Here is a 22216-nt window from a genome sequence, read left to right on the forward strand (position 1 = left end):
ATACACAAACAAGCCGCTGGTCCTCCGGGAAACACTACATTGACCGTCATGCACCACCGGAAGCGCCTGGGAGGAAAGCGTCGGCGGCGCTAACTATGGCGCTAAAGTTACTTCTCTCACCAGTTCAGCGCCATTAAACCTTAATTTATATATTTTTTTACACTAAACTGAGCCAGTGTGACGATGTTATCCAGCTTTTATCGCCCAGAGGAACCGAGCTGTCGCCGGGTGTGATGCTAGCAGCTAGCTACGGGATGTTGTTTCCATGGTGATGAAACTTTACGCTCAACTCGCCAGCTGTTCTATGTGGATATTTGTGTAAATGGCTTCGTGGCTGCAATGAAGAAGGATGTCGTCGCTTTCCAGCAGTAATGGCGCCCACGGTTTCCACGTTGACTCCCCACAGAAGCTCCGGGGAACAGCCCAAGCAGCAGCAGGTGAAGCTAACACGGGTTAAAGTTCACAATCCAGGCTCCTGTCAATTCACTGTTATTGAAATGTTCTGTCAACACGTTTTGACTTTCCAGAGACTCACGGCAGCTCCTTCCGGCTGAGATTCACCAGTCTGACTCTGGATGAACTGAGGTAACCAGGGTTTACTCAGTTTCCTGCAGTGACACTCAGCAAAAGTACTGGGTTTGAATTAGATTTATTCATGGGTCCATTAGTCAACCAGTCAGGTAAGGTTAAAAACAATCTGACACTAGTGCACACCGGAAACAAAATACTTAGAGTAAGTATAAAGACAATAGAATAGAATAATAAACTTTATTTGTGTAGCAGTTTTTAAAAACAGAGTTTATATGTGACAAGGAGCCCAGACAACTACGTTTAGGTGGTCGGGGAAAAACAAGGTAGCGTTCAAATTAGATGAATGTATAAAGAGCTATGTCATATGAAAACTTGAACACATAAAAGCAGTGATATGACAATTAAAGTACATGAACAAGTATAATAAAAGGGCGAAAAAGAAAACGATAAAAACACAGTAAAAACACGACATCACATGAAAGCAAGACCAAAAAAATTGCAGAAGAAAACACTGTAAAAATTTATTGTGGAGCTCCGCCTCTCTTTCTTACTTTTTTACTCAAGATTTAACCTCAAATAGAACATATTAAAAGCCAATTATACTAAACCAAAACATTTTTACCTTAAAAGACCAATATATACAAATAACAAACTGATGATTCAAGTAAAATTCTTACACAACTTTTTTTTCTGTGCAGCGATGAGCTTGACAGGCGAACTAAGGAAACCCAACGACTTCAAGAAGAAGTGGAAAATGCAACCAAAGTTGCCTTGGAGAGGTTTGGCGGCAAATATGGAATCAATACCTCACCTGGACAAAACTGCCACAACCACTGGTTCAATGTCTGTGAGTACAACTGTGTCAACTAGCATCTTATTGAGCCAGACAATTTAAAAAAGGTGATTTTCATTTCAGACAATGTTTGAGTTCAGATCAATGGACTTGACATCCAGATGTGCATTGAAAATCAAAAGCCCAGGCTATGTAAATATTAAACTACATGTTTCATTGACCCTTAACTTGAACAACAGTGTATATTTGAAACCTCATCTGCTCTTTTGGTAGATAACACACCTGGGGATTTCACCATCTCCCCCACCCACACTCTGGCAGGGACTCAGCCTCTGGACTGTGATCTGGATATTATAAACCAAGAGTTGGTTCAAAGGCAGATCAGCTCTCCTGGAAAAAAGGTTTTGGAAAATGCACTAGATGACGGTTTTCAGCAGCTGCCTGGCCTGCAGCTAAGAAAGGTTCCTACTTGTCTTTCAGCCATGAATCCTCTTAGTTTGATGTTGTGTGAATTACTGAATTGATAATGCTTCCGTATCATTTCTTATTTTCACAGACACATGATCAAACTGAACCAGAGACATTCAGTGTTGACAAAGCCATCGAGAACCTGCAGACTAAGCTGAATAAAGTCCAAATGGAGAAGGACGTCTTGTCTGACCTCAGGTGAACACATGGATGAAATTTGACTTTAATAAATAACGATTGTGTTTAAAATCTCTTTGTCCCACATTTTTCGTTTGTAGATTGAAGGACTCGAGGAATCACGTTGATCAGATGGAAAAGATGCTGTGCATGTTGGAGGAGCTCCAGAACATCAAAAGGGCCACAGACCAGAAGCTGCAGGACACAGAGGACGAGGCGTTGGCACTGAGCAGGAAAGTAGAGACACTGGAACAGATCATGAAGGAGACGTATTCTACACTGTTGTCTCATGAGAGTCGATGTGGTAACAACCGCGTCACCAATCTTAACGCCCCCACTCGTTCAAGACAGTCATCCCCAGTCGCTAAGTTAACTGAGGATACTAATGACACAAACGAGCTACAGGAGAGATGCTTAATGGTAAATACTTCATTTCAGTTGCAAATCACGTTCAGTGGGCTTAACAATTTTCATTCTATTGTGTTTGATTTAATTAGTTTCGTCTGTTTTATGCCAGTCAATAGAACATCTTGGGAGTGAAGAACACAGTGGAGGAAATACGCAAAAACAAAGGTGATTTAATGTAGAGCTGCAATGATTCATCATTTAGTTGATTGGCAGAAAAAATTGAATTACATTATGCATTCCACTGCAGTGTTAGTAAGAACTCTTCACATTTCTCTGTCTTAGGAGTGAAGAACTGATTGCAAGTCTGTGCCAGGAGATGGCGCTGTTGACTGACAAACTGAGCTCATCTAAACACAACAGCGTCAGCGTGAGTGTTAAGTTGGAGCTGCTTAAGTAAGTTTCCAAATAATTTCAGGCCTTTTTTTTTATCCGAGGGATTTTGCAGTCAAATGCTTAATCAATGACTTACTGTTGAATTTCTAAATTAATGTATATTTGTCAAAAACACATTATTTCCATTTCCAGGAACCTCACTGAAAGACAGACGTCGTTGCACCAGTGTCAGATTGGTGAACTTGAGTCAGATATCAGCAGCCATAAAGATGAGGTCAGGAAGAATTTACAATAATATCATGATCATCATAATGTAATCAGTAAAACCCTTAGGCTGCTAAATGTTAATATTAACCTGCCGTGTTTATCCCACTTGACCAAAAAGGCTTGAGGATAACACAAACACAACAGCCACCTTGTAAACTTACTTAGTTCTGTTTTAAATTCTAACCATGTTTGATTCTCCCTATTTCAAGATGAACACTTCAATATGTTTTATACTGTTTGTGAATGTCATTTGTGACATTGTAGGTTTGCTGTCTGGGGCAGCAGCTCCTTCAGGTTCAGTCTCAACTGGCGGATGCACAAAGAGAAAAAGAGCGATCCTTGCAACAGAGAGAGGAGCTTCAGTTCCAGCTCAGCCAAATTAAGGTGCCATAAGAAACCCTATGATCTTTCTGTAGTTATCATACCCAAAATCCCCATATAGATGCATATTTACAATGAGGATCACTGTTAAAAGTGGAAACTGAAGTGTCCGGTTGAGTTTGCTGTTTGTCATTTGAATGATACTCGAGCTATGTGTTGCCTTATTATGACAGAGTAACGTTAAGTGCTGGAGCTGTGTAATCTGCTTAGTGAAAGACTATTGCCCGGCTCAGATGGAGGCTCTGGTTGGCTGGTGGGCTGACTGAGGTTTACTGACTGAGACCATTCTGCCTGTCTTACACGTCCACATGATGCATTTATCTCAGCAGAGGCATCTGTGTCATGGGGCAACAAGTCAGTGCCTTATTTTGAGTGAAAAAGGAAATGACAGAAGCAGAAAAATTACAAACAGCCCGTACATCAGCAGGCACTAGATGTGGTTGTGTTAAGGTTTGGTTCACTCAGTTTGTGAGGCTATAAGAACATGTACAAATATCAACAAACCTGTTTACACTGTATTCAAATTAATATTGACACGTTTCCAAGAAAGACACAGAAACCTAGTGAGTAGCTACAGTTACCTCGTTACCTGTGAACATGCAGAACGAGCTGAAACTGCTCAGAGGGGATTCTATACAAGCACAATAACACAAGTTGAAATGTTAAGCTACTTTCTCTCCCGTGATTGAGATCATATTTTCTCACTATGTTAAAATGTTAAAAGATAACGTTTCCTTCCCTTTACAAAACAATCAGCACACTGTGCCTCCTGCTTTATCCTCCAGAGGTGCAGTGAACAGCAGCAGTGTGAGCTCCATGTGGAGGTAAAGGCCCTGAGAGGAGGGCTGGAGGAGGCCAGGGAGCAGCTTCTCAGAGTCGGAGAGGAGAAAAATTGCTTACAGGCTCTGCAGGATCATAGGACCCAGGAGGGGAGGACAGCCCAGGACCTCCTGCGGGAGAAAGAAGAGGAACTCCAGCTCAGGCTGCAAGAAGCCCAGCAGGTAAGAGATCATGTACAAACCATAGGTTTCTGGAAACCCTGATCTGGTAACTACCCGCCCGTTTTAACGGTACATTGATATTAAGCAAAACTGATTTTTGCAGCATCATTCTTGGTGCCAGACCCTGCACATAGAAGGAGAGACACTGAGGCGGAAGTTGAATGACCGAGAGAAGCTGATAGGCATTCTGCAACTGCAGCTGGAGAGCAGCGTACAGATGAAACCGCAGCACAGCCACACCCTCGACAACCTTCACCACGAGAACAACCTCCTCAGCAATCAGCTAAACCAGCACAAGCTAGAGATTCAGCAGCTCAGGGTCAGGAACAAAAATATGAAGACAGAATACTTCATATTTCTAAACCAACTTCCATAACCCCAATTAATTTTCTCACTATCGCCACCGTCACTTTGTTCTTTATACATTTTTCTGTCTCCCTCCATCTTGTGTCATATGCTTATCAGGCTGAGTTAGACCAGCACAAGTCCGACCTGGCCACTGCAGAGCATGAGAGGCGGAATCTTCAGGCGTCTGTGGCTGAACAAAGTCAGCGTCTCCGGGAGGAAACTCTGGAGAAAAGACAGCTCAGCTCTCAGTTGGAAATCCAGCATTTGCAGTTACTCGCCCTCACAAGTGAGTTGAGCTTTACTGACGTATAACCGGAGATAACACTTCAATCTTATTGAAAACAAGTAGAAGGTACATACCACTGCCAGGGCTGAACAATCTCTCATGTCTGTCTCACTTATGTAATTGAAAAATAAAAGTAAAAAGAAGTTTGATGATCTGCATCAAAATGTACAAATGGGTTCAGTACTTTTTATAATCCTGCCGACAAACAAACCAACTAAAATACACGGGTAAAAAAAGCATTACCTCCTTAGCAGATGTAATAATCAAAACTGTTACCACAAAAATTGGCAGAAAATGTGCATTCTTTCCATCCGTTCTATAATTAATAGTAAGAATCTGATTGAAAAAACAAGATTTTAGGACCTTTTTAAACAATTTTTGTTTCAAATCGTTACATAAAGTACACAAGAGAATAAAATAAAATAAAATTCTGTCTTCTTAATATCACAATATTCATTTGTAGGGCCCCCGGATAATAAAAGTGTCTTTATTAATTACCACATAATATAGTATCGCATAATGACTTTCACCTGTATGAAGTCAAACAAGGTCTTTAGGATTTTTATCACCTCTGTGCTGCTGATAAGTGTAACCAGGTTCTATAACTGGACAGAAACCACTGCTCCCTCCCTCTCCGTCTCTAGAAAGAGTTCAGTGCTCACATATTTTTGCCTCCAAATGAAATGATCTTCTTGTCCTGCTGTGTTAGAAAAACAAGGAGCCATGTTTGGTATGTTTACACTGTCAACTAAGCCTTCCATTGTAGTACATGTTTGGTTATGTGTTAAAGTGTGTGTCTCCCTGTGGATTTAATGCATGTGTTTGTGTGGGCACGATTTCAGAGGAGCATGAGGAGCTGCAGCGGCTCCACAGCTGTAGGAGCGATGAGCAGGAGGGTGTGGTGCTGAGGCTTCGGAGTCAGCTAAGGGACACTCACGATGAGCTGGACCAGGTCAGGATTACCCTGAGGACACTGGAAGGAGCCGACGGACACGGTTAGAGCCACTTCATTGTTTAAACTGAGACTTAATTAAAAAAAATCTGCTATATGAATAAACGTCAGAGAAAATGAATTTGATTTTCATCCAATCTGTGATCAAGTGCTCTGATAACAGCGATTTACTTTGGACTGTAATGAAACATAGGAATGCTGACAACTCTTGCACAATAAATACCAGTGCAGTTCTTTGAAAACTGCAAATATCTATATCATTCCAAGCTACATTTCTGTCTAAACAGACATGTAGAAAACCTGTTCAACATTAAAGCTCTGTGATTTATGTTTCTTATGTGCATGTTGTTCTTTCTGTGTGGATTTATCTCGTGGGTGTTTTCTCCATCTCAGGCCTCCGAGTAGCACTGGACATGCAGAAGGAGATCACTGCCAGAAGAGAGCAGGTGGACTCTCTGCAGAGCAAAATCCAACATCTGGAGGAGACTGTGGAGAAGCTGCAGCAGGTGTAACTCCATGTACCACGTCTGTGTAGATCACTCACTGCCTTCTCTCCTGTCGAGTTTAACTTACATGCTTCGGCTTCTTAATTTTACCCAATTGATTTAACGTAACCATTAAAAATACTATAGTGTTTAGTTTTTTTATTTAATATTTACGCTTTATAAACGCTCTTTTATAACCTTTGAAATATAAATGCAATTTAAATATTTCTCCAGACATCAAGGTGAACAAAAATATCCCAAAACACAAACTCTGGCTGCAACTATCAAACAAAACAAAAAAAGGACACAACAGGCTTTTACGAGTTGTTCTATGAATATCTGGACAGAACACTTGGCCTCTAAGCTGTGACAGGTTAGCCATTCACACCGTAGGGATCTCAGGGTCTCTAATCTCTAGCAAAAAGTTAGAAGAGTGATCATGATAATTCAACGGTGACCACTTAAGCCAGTTCCAGTGCTTTCAAGTGGATCAACTATTTGAAATAAGCCTTTTGAGTTCATTTGTTGTGGATAAAAACCAATGAATGACCCTTTAACAACTAGTGCTCCATTTTGTCTGTTCTCATTGTTCAGGAGAAGCGTCACCAGAGCCTGGAGAACCAGCGTCAGCTCGGGCAGCTCGCCTTCGTCAGGGAAGAGAAGAAGCTGCTTTCCAGGGAACTGGAGGCCCTTGGGTCCAAAGACCAACAATTAAGGGAGCGGATCGGCAAGCTGGAGGCCATCCTTCACAAGGTGGCGCTCATAATTTTTAATTTAACAAGATAAGGCTTTGAGAGAAAGCTGACGAAGGATGCTGACTTGTTTCACGTGAAAACAGTAAAAACCTATTTATACAAAAGTTTCCCGAAACCTTTCAACATTGAATAATAAGAATTTCTACCAAAATATATTTTGTTTTCAAAACTAAAAACCCCATCATTCCTGGTTCACATCCATTTGCAGTTCTTTTTCCAGTTGTCTGTCTTCTGCCCGCTGTCTGATAGGAAAATAAAAGCCCTAAAAAATGATGTTTTAAAAAAGTATATGGTTTGGATATATCTCAAAAGAAGAAAGAGAGGGTTTAATGATCAGCAACTGTCTCAAAACATAAACACCTTCTCAATAACTTTTTCAAGTTTTACTATTATTTCACCTCATAAGGGTTGACATCAATTTACTTTAAACAGCTAGTAGCTTCATCTGGAACAAAGCAAACATTTGAGTTTATGTCTTAGGATCAAATAAGAATCTAATCAGACCCTGTCCTGTGTCTCTCTGTCTCCGTCACTGTTATTGCTCCAAATACTCTTCTATCTTCAAGATGTCGGAGAGCTTCGCAGACTGTCAAGATTTCATCCAGCGGCAGGAGCAGCAGTTTTATCGGCTGAAACTCGGACATGCCCTCGACCTGAAGGTAGAGCTGATTACATACAAAGAAGCCTTTAGTCTTAAGAAATAGGACTTGTCAACCCTATGTACAGTATGTCAAATATACTCTCACATGGTTAATAGTAATGTGTAACAATTTTTTTGATTTTCTGTAGGAACTCCAAGGTCAAAATCTGCACAGCACTCTGAGTCCAACTCCACCAGACCTGGATTCCCCGAATCCATCAGAACTCCGCGCTCCACCCTCGTCCCAGCACGCCTCCAACGCTCAGATCAAGGTGCAGTCAGAAACTCCATGTATTCTGCTCATCTCCCACAGCTCCAGCCCATCAAGTGCATGTGTGAATTATTGTTTATTTGGCAGCTCAGACACAAGCTCAGCACATCTGCTCGGCCTTTAAATCAAAAACACACACACACACACACACACACACACACACACACACACACACACACACACACACACACACACACACACACACACACACACACACACACACACACACACAGTATTGCATTCCTGGGGTAAGGAGATAAACTAGAGTATAAATCATTTCATTGCGCAAGTGAAATATTTTTGGCAGTTTTTTCTTTGTGTGTCATTGTCCTGCATTCCCTGTTTTCTCTGTTTAAGTGCATGCTAATCAGACCAACTATTAATAATGTTAATTTCACCACTGCGCTGCACTGACATCGTCTTTCTCTAGGCGAGCCCCGCCCGGCAGCTCAGGTCTCTCGTCAAAGAGCTGCGAGGAGTGATTTCGGAGAACCACAGACCACACACCGATAACAGCCCCACTGGCAAGAGCTTCCACAGGAGGAGGTCTGCACCGGAGAGAGAGCACAGGACCACATTGTACGTCTGGCTCTGTTCCTACACACTGCGAGGATTAACTTTGTTCTTAGGCCAGCTTAGATCACATCTGAAAATCATGTGAAGCTACTAAGTGGGCAGGAAGTCACTGGAGTGGAGGAGAAGGGATGATGCACATGAGTGGACACGGCACCGTGTTGCACTGTACTGTAACGTACCATTCAAAACAACAGACGTCATAGAGTTTAAAAACTACGTATCTGACGTTGTCTGTTATCGACTCGTGGAATGTGATAACGTCGTAGATGTCTTTTTAAAATTTTTTATTTGTCCTTTCACTTGCAGCAGTACTGACGAGGCTGAAGAGGTAAAAGCCAACTCCAGGTTAAGAAGAGAAACCTGCAGCAGGTAGGGAGAAACCTAAACAGCTCGAGTGACCTTTCAACCTCTCATGCAACATGCAAGGCGCCCCAAAGTGCCGCCGACTGTGCAATGTAAAGTGATGTGCGTCTGTTTGTGTTTGCACTGTGCACAGAGAGCCACACTTCCTGCCCAAAGCTGAGCTGAATGGAAAGATGATCAACAAGGATTCCTTCAGGGGGAGTGAGTTCTCATTACCTGTTTGTCAATCCACTGTGGATTTTTGCATATGTCAACGTTTGATTCTCCAAAATAGAGATAATGGCTCATCCAGGCCACCTTGTATCGAGTCCAGCGACTGCAGTGAGGTTCAGATCCCCGCAACAGCTCCTCTCGCTGGGCCGCAGGTCACCCGTCCACTCCCTCCTGACCTCTGACCCACACAGCTGACATTGACACAACAGAACCGAGGCTGGCTCCTCGTTCCGGTAAGTTGTTGATATTTAACTGAAGTTTATCACATCACCATGACCAGGACATCTCAGGGTTATTCAAGTAAACTATTAGATGACTTTTACTTCGATTATATAAGAAATAAAACATTTTCCATGGACCATAATGAGAAGAGAAGTTCAATATTTAAAAAGAGCCACCTTCTTGCTTAGACTGAGACATTCATTTTTCTCCTCATATTACTGCATCAGATAAAACAGACAGATTAACTTTCCATTCAGCTGTAGCACTGCAACAAATGTCCTAACAGAGTGTGAGGAGGATGTAATGACACAACTGTCGCCGCAGTTTTTGTTTATGTCATTCATCAGATCACAGATAGTTTACATAAAACTGTCTAAATGATTTTGATTGATCTCTTTAATGCCTTCACGTTTTTTGTCTTGCAGAACATTTTTAAAAGCGCACCAGATGAAGATGAAAGTCAAAAGAACATTTTATAAAAATCCCCAATCAAGTGATTTTTCTTTTATTTATTGTTTTCATAAAGTGTTTTTTTACAATAAAAAGTGTTTGCTGATTATTTCCAACCAGGAATCTATATTCTCTATAGTCTTGATATATAAACGGTTATTTGCACAGTTGCTTCTCATCAGAAACCAGAGAAACTGAACTGTGTTAGTAAAGAAATTAATCTGATTCTGACACAGCACATCAAGCATGATGCAGGTGTCTGTAGGTCTCAGACAATCTTCACTTCCACAGAACAGAAAACCTAAAAAGGCTTTGAAAAGTCTTAATGGGTCAATTTATTTACAAAGGTCTTGCACATTTTGTTGTGCAGTAAAGCGGTTAAATATTTGTCTGATTACAGGTTTTTTGGAGACAAAGTGTGTCTATAAACTTAAAGAGATGATTGTCGTGACAGTAAATTGTGCTGCAGGGGACTGTGTGGAGTTTTAGTGCTTATAGACCTGTAGCAAACACTGAGCAGGATGCTCATCACTTCACAACGAGCAACTGCCAAGTGTTTGTCTTGAATTCATTTTTTTTAATCCATCGATACATCAATTTTCAGCTATTTATCTGTTTTTATCTATATCTATTTGTTTTTAACGATTACCTGAAGTCAAAAGAATTGTGACGTAAATATTAATGAATTGATTATGAAGTAGTCGTAGATTACATGTGGTGAATACTGAAGAAACCCTGATGAAACCTATAAAATACAAATATTTGGCACTGATGGACAGTAAAACCTGAAATGATTCAGAAACTACTGCGATAAAACTGAATGTACCTTAGACTTCTCCCTTTTATCACCTCCGTGTGTCATTGTGGTTTAAAAAAAAAGAAAAAAAGTCCTGTATTCAAAAGCCGGATGCATACAGCGTTTACATATTTCCTGTGTTCAGTTCCTGTGCACGCACACAGCTGAATATAGCGTAAAGGCCTTTTCCCTTTTCAGTCTTTATCTGTTGTGTTACATAACTCCTGACATACACACATCTTAGGGTTACATACTTTGCATCTGTTTGACCTCATATTACATTACATGTTACATTACATGACGCTTTTATCCAAAGTGACTTACAGTTAGTGTATTCAACATCTATGAGGGGCCATTTAGGGGTTCAGTATATTGCCCAAGGACACTTCGGCATGCACATGGGGAAGACCTATTGACGCCATCACGGCTGCTCTCCACGTTTCAAAGAAAGCAGAGGGATATGAATGTTTGTGGTAGGTCCTCATGTCATCACTTGTTTCGATTTTTAACTTATCTTTTGGGATTCAGACTCAGGCTCTTCTCGGTACGAGCTGGATCTTTAATCAGCAGCCATAGAATGTGTTATTTTCCTATCTTCATAAGTTGTGCAACTGACAGAGGCAACTGGACGTGCTCGTGTTTCACTTCTTAAGTTCTAACTGACATGATGGGAGGATCCAGGTATTTAACCTGTGTTATTTTCTTACTTTGTGTTGGTTTTAGTTTTGTAATCTTTACTCTTTTTTACATAATGTGTCTCAAGAGCTTTTAAAACTGTTTCTTTATTTATGGCCTTGACAAGAGAACTGCTGGAATTCTTAGCTTAAAAAGTTGGTGATGAAGGAAGTTGAAGACCCCTGTGAAAACGCTGATCTCTTCAACCTGGAAGACAAACACAAGTCATTTAATCATTATGACATAATGTTAGTTCATGTCAAAGGCAGCACAAACAGTGGTATTTAAAAATAGGGAAGTAGCTCCTACTGGAGAAATGAACCATTAGCTGAAAGGTTTGGTGGCTGCTTTCATGCCCTTGTGGTTGTTCAGTTGATTCACTTTGACCTTTTGGCCTTTTTCGTTACCTTTTCCATTCATCTGACGTGTGTAAGGGTTTCTGGGACCCTGATTTAGAACATCAGGGTCGCTGTAAGAGGACACATTACAGATGTGAATTCATTTGTTTGTTTTTCATTTCTAATTAAATAATGGATCACATTAATTTAGATTCTATTTATATTTCCAATATACTTGCATTTTATTGGCTGTTGCTCCTTGTTTTGCCTTGATCACGTCCTTGTTTCTCGGCGCTGCACAGTTTTCCTCTTCTTCCTCTTCTGCATGGTCTGCAGTAGGCGTAGGAAGTGAAGAGGCGCTGATTACGCACATGTCTGGGTCCAGAACAGATACCACCTTCTCAAATAACTGGAGAGCAGAAACGAGGCCACATCAACTTGTTTTAATGAGAGCTAGACGTGTTCTGCTTTGTTCACTAACCTGTTTAACTCTTAACCTTTAATAATGCATGCTCTACAGCTGTCAGCTCCACTTACCTCCGGGATCATGTGGTCCCTATAATGGGGGTGCAGAACTAATGGATGCTGTTTGAGCTTCTCCTCCACAGCGTTCACGTATTCTCTGCGAATCTGCTTTTGGATCATCTGGCGTGAGAAGCAGGCGTGCTCTTTTGGGACACTCCGCTTAGATAAGACTGAAGGTCCGACCCTGAAGTCATCCAGGCTCACGTTTACTAAACAGCAACAACTGCTGACTGAGGTAATCTTGTTTGTTGAGACTTTAAGATACTTGGTCTGCAGCCTCTCCTTGTACCTGCAGATTTACAGAAAAATAAGAGCCTCACTTGTCGTATACGGCAGCTGTTTGAAAAACAACTTTATGAACCAATATGGAAACAAGACAGGATGAGGATGAAGACAAACAAGGACGCCTCATAAGCAAACTGCAGTAGAAACGATGTATAATAAAGAAATATAGAATATAAAGAAATATGGCCTTGCCTCAGGAAAACTACCAGACACAAAACAGTTGACAGTGTGATAAAGTGTGTGATTGATGCTGAGCACCACAGTTATAGTCTGTTAGAATAATGTGTTTCAATCGGTCACTGTAATCCACAATATAAACTATGCATCAATAATTACAATTACAGAAACTCAGTTCATTGACAATTAACAGTTACCCTTTGCACTCTGAGTTCAGGGTGTGTATATAAACTGACAGATGCCCAGTCTGTTAAAGGTCAAAACTTGAGTTGCAGGAATGTGACCTAAATAAGAGTACAAATTTTTTTTAAAGTTTACAGGCTGACATTCAAGGTCACAAAAATAGCAATCTGTCCTAATTTTAAATTCAAAAGGTTTTTAAATGTTGAAGTGGGAGTAGCTGAACTTCTTTCTCTTTCAATTTCAGTGCGAGCAGACTTTCAGTGCACTTTTTTCACATGTGAGCAGTTGGAAATGCAGCTTAGTTTCACGCACAGCTGCCTGAGTCGACTTTTTATTTCTGCCTTGCATGTTTTGCCCGTTGGACACGCATCGGTCACGGCTTCCTGTCTCTTCTGACAAGAAGAAAAGATGATTTATATTCTCCATCGAGGGCCTGATCATAATCCAGGCTACTGCTGTGTGTCCATGGATTTATTGCTCCATGACCTTTTTATATCTTTATATACATCTGAACATTATAGTCCATCGGGATGTAATGATAAAATTATATAAAATGTTATTTCCTGGTTGAGAATGTTAATCCAATTTGCCCCATCCTATTTCAGCCATCTACATTTGTGTTGATAATGCTTCTGGCTTGATAGAGCTGAAACAACTAGCTGATTAATACAAAATAAACAGCAACTATTAAAAACATTGATTTAATATTTTACCAAGAAAATATTTATAAACATACCCATATATAAAATGAGATTTCCTGCTTTTTGGACATATAAAAAAGTATATTGTGGGTATTTGACGAACAAAAAAAGTATTAAAAAATGTCATGTTAAGTTCTGCAAACTTGTGATTTTACAATTTTTGGAGGTTAATAGACTAAATCAATAATCACCAGATTAATCAATAACAATGACAATAATCATAAGTTGCAACCCTATTTATTATATTTTATTATTTCTCAAAGTTTTATATAACGTAACATCCACTATTTCATTTGTTCTCTTGTATATGGGATGAGTTCAAAAATAATTACAATACACCTGTAGTATTCCAGTCTGTCTTGCTAAGCAACAGACTGATTAGAGTTTCTATATTCTGGTCTGATCTCAGTATTCAGAACTAAACTGGAGCGGGTCCAGTTTCCTCATCCTCTCTTGACACATCAGCCTGTTGACATGAACATACATAGGTCTAAATGAAGCAGTGACCTTTTCAAATGGCAGACTGTATATACCTACAGTATATGTGTCTGTTACATGTGTTTGTCTATTTCTGCCTCTTCTTTACCGTCCTCTGGAGAATCTCTCTCCCTCCATTTCTCTGTTCTTAGATTGGTTCGGGTCTGTCGTGTTTTGGGGGAATGCGAGAGCCAGGTCGAGGTCAAAGAGTTTTCACTCCCTACACAACATAGATATGAGAAAAGAGTCCCCACACTGAATTGCATCTTATTGGTTTGAATGTAATTCTAACAGGTCCGGGACGTCAGACTCACACATCTGAACACACTGTGCCTGCCTCCTCCACAAAAGCCTTGAAGAGGCCCAGAGTTTGTTTCTTATCTCCTGGGATGTTACCTCTCACACACACACACACACACACACACACACACACACACACACACACACACACACACACACACACACACACACACACACACACACACACACACACACACACACACACACACACACACATTTGCTTTTCACACACACACACCACCTCTTCACCAAATCTGCTTAAAAGAGAACGCCAGCCAGTGTTTTCTTTGTCTTTCACATCTTCACATGTCCGCAAGGTACTTGTATCTTTTACTTGATTAAAGTAAACAGTACCAATGTGTAAAAATACCTGCCCAGAAAAGTCACTCTACTAAACAGAATGTATCAGCAGCCTCCTTCAGACTGTTGTTGTATTGTACAGTAATCTGGATTGTTTAGTGTGAAGTACACAATGTTAAGATGTTTGTGTGTAAGAAGGTTTTATATGTAATAAAAAATCTGTAAAGTAAAGTAGCCTTTAGTATCTTAAAAAATGTACTTAAGTACAGAAGACAAACTAGTTACTTTCCCCTAATGATACATTACTCTGACAAATACTATACTTTCTTTTTTAATGAGTACTTTTAGTTCTCATTGTACTAGTGCTACTTCACATTTAACTCACCTTTAACTTTTACTTGTAATGGTATCTTTACATTGTTGTAGCATATTTATACTTCTAGTTCTTCAAAATACTTGTGATATATATATATTATTATAAGTGTCAATGTGTCCCGTCATAATAAGCCCCCAGAGAAACGTGAACTTACCAAGGGAAAAGAGGCCGCGTGTTTTTTATCTCCATGGCTCCTTATTATTTATTTTGAAAAAAAATCTTCTCTTAGCAGATAAAGTCCCTTTCGTAAGTTAGATCGACTTCCTGTGTAGTTTGTTGCTTGGTAACTATGGCAACAGTGGCGGAACAATGTGTGACTGCTGTTGCATGAGAAAAGAGGAGGAGGTTGTTTTACTTTAAGTTTAAGTCATAAACGGTACAAGTATCAGCGAAGGGAAGTACAGGCAAACATTTAATCAAGTACTGAAGCCTACACCTCAGTAAAACTTTGAGGTACTTGTCTGTGTGTCGGCAGTGTGTGATTGATGTGTGATAGAGAAATGACATGAATGTGTGAGTGCTTGGGTGACTGGCAAAAACTGTAATGTAAAGCACTATGAATCAAAACTAGAATAGTGCTCCATAAATACTGATCAGCAATACTTCATGTGCTCAACTCCGGAGTTCCTCAGGGTTGCGTTTTCAGCCCCCTCCTGTTCACGCTGTCCCGTCATGTCTGCATTCTCAAACTCTATTGTGAAGTTTAACAGGAATGATTTAATCAGTGCACTGTGTTTAGTTACGCAAACGCAGTACTGAGGGGGTGCATTGTAATCAGTGGAAAACCACTGTACTACTCTCACTACCTGTTGTTAAAACTAGCTCCACTGTGAGCAGCTACAACCGTAAAATGCTATTAACACACTCATGCATCTATTTTAACAATCATAGTTATTATATAATATATAATAACACTGAATATCAGTCCAATTTCTTTCACTGTAGACACTTGAAGTACTCTCTGCTGATGATACTATTTACCTTTACTTGTTTTTGAATGATGAAGTGGGAATAGCTGAACTTCTTTCTCTTTCAATTTCAGTGTATTTTTACATCACAGTAAAGCACCTGAGTACTTTTTCCACCAAGCAATAACAGAGCTTGTTAAAGGAACACACATCAACCTAGAATAGATTTTCCATTTTGCAATGGGGTTATTCCACTAGATGCTGGGTATGTGTGCACTTAATATGGATTTAATACACCCACAGTCAACAAACTGTGTAGTGTTAAGTGTTGATATTTGTTTACCTATTGGTCCATTTATAGTGTTTAATGCGTTGATTTGGACGACACTTACTGTGTTATATCAACACAATCACCTGTACTAGTTAGTCAGGTCTTTCTCTTATCGTACAGTTTAAGTTTCACACGCCAGTAGCACATTTATCAAAGTTAGAGTCATGAAGATAAAACCTGAGGGGGTTTGTCTTTATGTGAGGAGCCCACTAAGTACTGAGCACTAGAGGGCTCCCCATGTTAGAACATTAGTCCGATTAGTATCCTGAACCAAGTCCAGTGCAACTATCACTTGTGTCATTGGTAACATGAATACTTTTTTTTTCTCAATATACTATTTCAATACTAATGATTTTCAGTGGTGGAAAATGAATTCAGCTGCTTTACATAAGTGAACATATCGCATTATAAAGGAGTAAGTATACTTCCATTAATATGAAAGTAGCAAATAACCTGAAAGTGTCAAAAGTACTGTGCTCATGTAGGAAAATAGATATTTAAATATATACATATTATTGTAAATATTATTCACTTTGTGAGCAGCATATTAATGTTGAAGCTCTCTGAGGTATAGAGTTAATATTGATGCTTTATTTATTTCTCTGTACTTGAGGCTAAAACAAAGCATGATGTTGAAGCTGATGATTATATGTTTAGTAAACTTTTTATCTGCAATGTCAGTAGAAACTAAAACTGTCAAAACGTAGTGAAGTAGTTGCCTAGAATCAAGTACATAAAGTGATACTCAAGTCAAATACAAGCACCACAGGTTTGTAGTAGTCAGGTGAAAGTACTTATTGACTCTTACACTAATGTACCATTACCAAAACATGCTGAGTTATCTGCGTCAGTTTTAATCGTACTGTGTGTAGTGTACCAAAACTGCTCTTTACTTTATCAGTAGTTTCCTAAGATATGATTTCATTTCTGTTTACAGTTTCCTTAATGATGACTGGTGTTACACAGAAAAGTGATTCCTGTTGGCTGGCATTAATCCCATGTAGTTCCCTTCGGGGCAGATGAATTAGCTAATTAGTCCGAGTTCAGGTCCCTGGAGTGTTCTGCTGTACAAACAACAGGGGGAAACACTGCTGGGACAGAGAGACTTCTGTTTCCTTCTCTTTCAACGCTGATGATCCCTATTTATAGCCACAAACTAACTTAGTAAACACTTTCAGTGGAGTCGGTGAACTGGCTAATGTGCCGTTTCAGTTTTTTTGTCAGCGACACAGCCTCAGCCTGAATGCAGCACTGAAGCGGTGACATATGAATGAACATTTGAGATTTGCAGCCACCGTAGACACCATCAATGCAGGGTTTACTCAGTGTTCAATTCTGCATGATGCTTAACACTCTGGAGTGGATTTTGGTTCACCTTTGCATGCATTCATTTCTGTCTGAGTTGAGTTTAGCAGCTTGTAAACTGTCCTCACCTCATATACATGGAATCCTTTAGTCAACAAAACTGAGCTAGAAGTCAAACTTATAAGAAATGTAACTGTAATGCAGTTTGTTTACATGTAAAGTGATTGTTTTTGGGCCTTTTTATGTTCAGCATTGTTTATCACTATAAATATTAATAATGCAAACTTTCTTTTAACAAAATACTATAAATTTTAAATTGGCTGGAAGCCCTCAACTGTTTTTCTCGACTGTTCTTTACACCATATACAAATAAAGTTGTTAAAAGTACAAAGTACACATGTTGAATTCCTACTGAAACAAGTTATTTATTATAATATTATATATTATTATTTATTGTATCACAAAGCAACAATAAAACACAGCATTTAAAAGAAGGGTCCTGGTGTTTCAATGGCAGCAACTAGAGCCTCCAGTCAGATGTGGAGCTCATGGAGACTGAATGGATTTGATGTGTCTCCAGCGTTGTCTCCATTGTCGTCTCCCTGCCTATAGATTCCTCATGCTGTCACAGGACAGCTCTAAGCAACAACATGTTGATCTATGATTGGATAATGCGGCCATGACCATATATTACGTCAGTAATACTCCACTTCTCTAAGGAATTTCCAACTTTAGATGGAGCGTCGCTCATGTGACGGAGCAGCTTTCTCCGTCAGGCGGGTGGTCTACTTCTCCTTGTCTGCTGATGACTTCAGCATGTGTCAAAGCAAGCACCCATTTTGAGTTGTTGACATGGGAACCTTTCAGTTAGTCCGTCTTCACTCTGAAACGGCCGGCATGCGCCTGCAAAGAGGAGCTTTGTAAGAGGAATGACTGGCGAAGCTTTTTTTCTCTGAGGGTAAAATGCATGAATCTAATACTGATTATTTCCATGATGATTTTTTTACCTTTTACATTAAATACACATGCGAGGCCTTAATATTTGGTATCCTTGGGCCAATAAATGCAAACGTGTCCTGCCTGGATAATGCAAACACACACAGTGGTCAAGTTTTAAACAAGGCTGCCTCTTTAGCTCCTGAACTGAACTTTTATTCTTTTTGGAACTCTAGATTAGTTGATGAAAAACTGTTTTTTTCTGGCATTACACATCTTATTGATGCAGTGAGGAATCAGTCCAGTGACTTTGTGTACTCTTGAGTTTTAAATACCGTACCTTTCTTTCCTCTTCAGGAGGATTTCCTTCGCGTGCGTCCTGACATATAAACATTGAAATACGACACCTCTATAACTGCTCATTGTCTACAAACAGCTCTCTAAATGGTTGCACGCCGATGGCCTGACCTGGGAAAGCTCAGCCCCTTTAGAAAAAAAATGTGAGAGTAAACATAAGGAGGTGGACAATTATATCTACAGCTGACACGTGCAGATTTCAGGTATTGTCCTGAGCCCTGATATCACTAATGTGATCAGTGCAATGGCAGTGAACTGATCAAATTTGAAAATCCCACTTTGAAAGCAAATCCAAAATGATGCTTATTGTGATCATTTGGATATTTATCTTAGAACCCTTTCCATTCATCTCTGCCAGGGAGCATAACAGTAAAAGGAAGCCCCTTTTCATTATTTGTTTGATGACATGCTTCTGTGTATTTGTGTATTTATCCCACACTTACACAATTAAATAAAAAACAAAGCGACCGGGCAGCCTTAATTTTCCTCCAGAGACTTTCTACTTCTCATCGACAGGATAAATACAATTGGGGGAAACTTGTGTGTTGCACAGGAAATATTTTTGTTTATGGTAAAATCTGAGGGTTTGGCAGCATGCTGGCTTTTCAGAGAAACGGAGTTTACTGCCATTTTTAACCGTCTTTTACAGCCTCGAGGATGTTGAGCCTCAGAAGAAAACAATACAGCGGAGGGGATGTGCTAATTTCCAAACACACTTTCTGCACAGAATGCAATACCGGGGGGGCAGGAGAAGTTTCCACACGTCTTGAGTGGCCTTCGCTCAAGGTCCCGTCAACTTTATTGTGAAATGACCTTCGATCACCGTTACAAACATTCACTGCACGACCCATATCTTAATATTCTAAATATAAAACTGGCACAGATTATTCAAGTTATCACCTTCAATAGAAACGAGGCGAATTTGACATAAAATGTCATCTATCTTATGAACAGTCAATATGTTTTTGTGCTGTCTCTCACCTCTGACTATGCAAATTGACTCCTTGTGTGACTGTTGCAGTTCAGGTAAAAGAAGTATAACTAGAAATACACAATGACACTCTGCAAAGACCACAGAAAACACATTGACTACTTCCTCATTTTTATTTGGATCTGCACCAAATTGCAAACACAAATATTAGTTCTACAAATATCCCAGGTTTTTTTTTTCATCATGATCCATGAATTATTCTCTGAGGAATCAAGGAAATTGTTGAAAAACGCCTTATCTCGCAATATCAAAGAAAGAGAAAGAAATCGACCTACTGATCTGGATCCATACCAAAATTGTATTGCTTCTTCCTTGGGTCATGCCCCACCCCTCCACAAACGTTTATGGAAATCGGTTGGGTAGTTTTTGCAAAAACCTACTGACAAACAAACAAAAGCATACAAAACACGCCTATGTATAGGTATATATGTATATAGGGCAACTGACCATCACAAGTTCTGCGAGCCCAAGCTGTCTTCTATAAATTTGTTATTTATTCTCAGCCACAAATGGTTTCAGTCTTTGCAATGATTCAAATCAGAGAAAAGCCTCAACTTCTCACATTTGAGAACATGAGGTCAGAAAATATTTGCTTCAACGACAAAAATTGCTGGCGGTTAGTTCTCTGTCAGTCAAGAGACTAATGGACTTTTTTTTAACATTCTACATGATTCATTTGCAGCCATCACACCTGGTTTTAAGACGTTCCAATTCAGGCTTCTTGTTAATTTTTGTCTTAAGTAATTTGTCACCTTCTCATTTCTCAGCACAACTAAAGTACAACGATAAATCATTTATGTAATTCATTTACTGTGATGAGTGCGTCTTGCAACTTCACTTTTCCCTTCACGACTTATTGAGCGAAGATAAGTTGTGGGTCGGCTTTGTCCGACTGGGCCTAATACACAATGCATACATTGTTGCATAACTCTCTCCGACAACAGGGCTAATCAAAGTCCCTGTGAAAAATTGAAATCACAATCAGCACTTTGCACGCCTTCAAAATATGTTGTCATGGAGATCGCCGAGATTCTTCTGGAACTGTAATGGGCTGTGACAGCGGAGCCTCCTTGAATTCTTAAATTCACACTTCGCCATGCGGGAACAATGAGCCGCTGTGTCTTGTTACAAACACATTAGTTGAATGGTGGGAAATGAACCACACCTAGTTGGACAGAGGATTTCTAGGGTCACTCCATCACTTAACCATCGCTAAGTAAATAAACTACCGTCTGACCATGAGAAAATATAATGTATGTATACAATGACAATGAAACATCCTGATTGGTCCTTAATGACCAGAATATAAGGTTTAAGTTACAGTACAGTTAAAGTAACAGGGAACTACTTACGCAAAAATGCAAAATACTCCAATATAAGTAAAAGTCCTACATGCAAAACTTCTAAATGTAAGTCCAATATTAGCCAAAGAAAACTAATATGTAATCAGGAGCTGTGGAGAATGTGATGTGAATATGGAATTTATGTATTTTTAATTAACTTGTGGAACCTCACAGCCTCCCCATGGCTACACACTGCTCTGATGGTTTTACCTGCTGCACTTTCAGTTTACTTTAGACAACGTATGTAATGATTCATTCAGTCTGTCTGTTTCCACTGCACTTTGTTACCTCCGACGTGAGGTTGTGTTTTCATAGCTATCTGTCTGTCAGCAGTAGGCCTATTACTCAAACACTAATGATATCTGTGAAGGTTTGTGGAGGGGGATTCTTTTTTTCACTATCTTTCACATGGTTAGGTTGTATTAGTACTGTGTTGTATTAAGTACTAGAAAGTGGAAGTTGGCTACTAAGACTTCAAAGTTCACAGTACTGGAGTATATGTATTTAGTTACTTTCCAGACTGTGATATGGTTGAAGTACAGGACATTGGATCCCATCTCTTTCTCACATTACCTAACATTTATTTTGTGTGCTGCAACACAGCGAGTTCTTTCGGTCCCTGCGATCCGCTCCAAGGAGAGCGAGGAATGAATTAATCCAGAAATAAATTCACTGTAGTGTACTCCTCCCATAGTACTTAATGGCTCAGTTTGCATTAATCACCTCCAGTGAAAAGGTCTGCCACTCCTCGTAGATCTCCAGTCCCACAGCTACAACTGTATATCAGTCTCTGGCCTCACAAAGACTGTCTCAGCCTCGAAAATACCATGACTCAATGTCCAGTACCAGGCTCCACCGTCATTACAGCCCTGCGGGGTGGAGGACACCACTTACCGTGTCAAGCAGTATTTACAGAAAGTGTTAATGTTGTTTCTGTTGTGTTGATATAAGGAGGGATCTGCACAACGGGAGGACAGATGACGGAATGCGAC

General features: G+C 39.8%; 2 protein-coding genes and 1 long non-coding RNA gene across 3 annotated transcripts; 1 reads left to right on the plus strand and 2 right to left on the minus strand.

Annotated features, from left to right (window-relative positions):
• Positions 1–12: 12 nt before the first annotated feature.
• Positions 13–9954, plus strand: LOC124852370 (coiled-coil domain-containing protein 158-like). Its single transcript, XM_047341215.1, has 23 exons — positions 13–437; positions 528–585; positions 1230–1378; positions 1598–1785; positions 1881–1990; positions 2071–2389; positions 2487–2542; positions 2660–2770; positions 2903–2984; positions 3242–3361; positions 4144–4359; positions 4463–4678; positions 4825–4993; positions 5836–5988; positions 6339–6451; positions 7025–7183; positions 7752–7844; positions 7975–8097; positions 8527–8675; positions 8979–9041; positions 9169–9236; positions 9310–9481; positions 9896–9954. Exons 1-22 carry the CDS (start codon positions 350–352, stop codon positions 9441–9443), a joined length of 2937 nt encoding a protein of 978 aa, XP_047197171.1. The 5' UTR covers positions 13–349; the 3' UTR covers positions 9444–9481; positions 9896–9954.
• A 1528-nt stretch (positions 9955–11482) lies between these two features.
• LOC124852504 lies at positions 11483–11857 on the minus strand. The gene is made up of 2 exons (XR_007032982.1): positions 11799–11857; positions 11483–11598 (listed from the first exon to the last, which is right to left on the minus strand). It is a non-coding gene; the product is annotated as an uncharacterized LOC124852504 (long non-coding RNA).
• An 86-nt stretch (positions 11858–11943) lies between these two features.
• Positions 11944–15319, minus strand: zgc:158260 (uncharacterized protein LOC571389 homolog). The gene is made up of 3 exons (XM_047341282.1): positions 15208–15319; positions 12267–12543; positions 11944–12138 (listed from the first exon to the last, which is right to left on the minus strand). Exons 1-3 carry the CDS (start codon positions 15240–15242, stop codon positions 11944–11946), a joined length of 507 nt encoding a protein of 168 aa, XP_047197238.1. The 5' UTR covers positions 15243–15319.
• Between the last annotated feature and the right edge of the window lie 6897 nt (positions 15320–22216).

Source organism: Hippoglossus stenolepis, chromosome 9, assembly GCF_022539355.2.
Source record: "Hippoglossus stenolepis isolate QCI-W04-F060 chromosome 9, HSTE1.2, whole genome shotgun sequence".
In the NCBI taxonomy this organism is placed as follows: Eukaryota; Metazoa; Chordata; class Actinopteri; order Pleuronectiformes; family Pleuronectidae; genus Hippoglossus; species Hippoglossus stenolepis.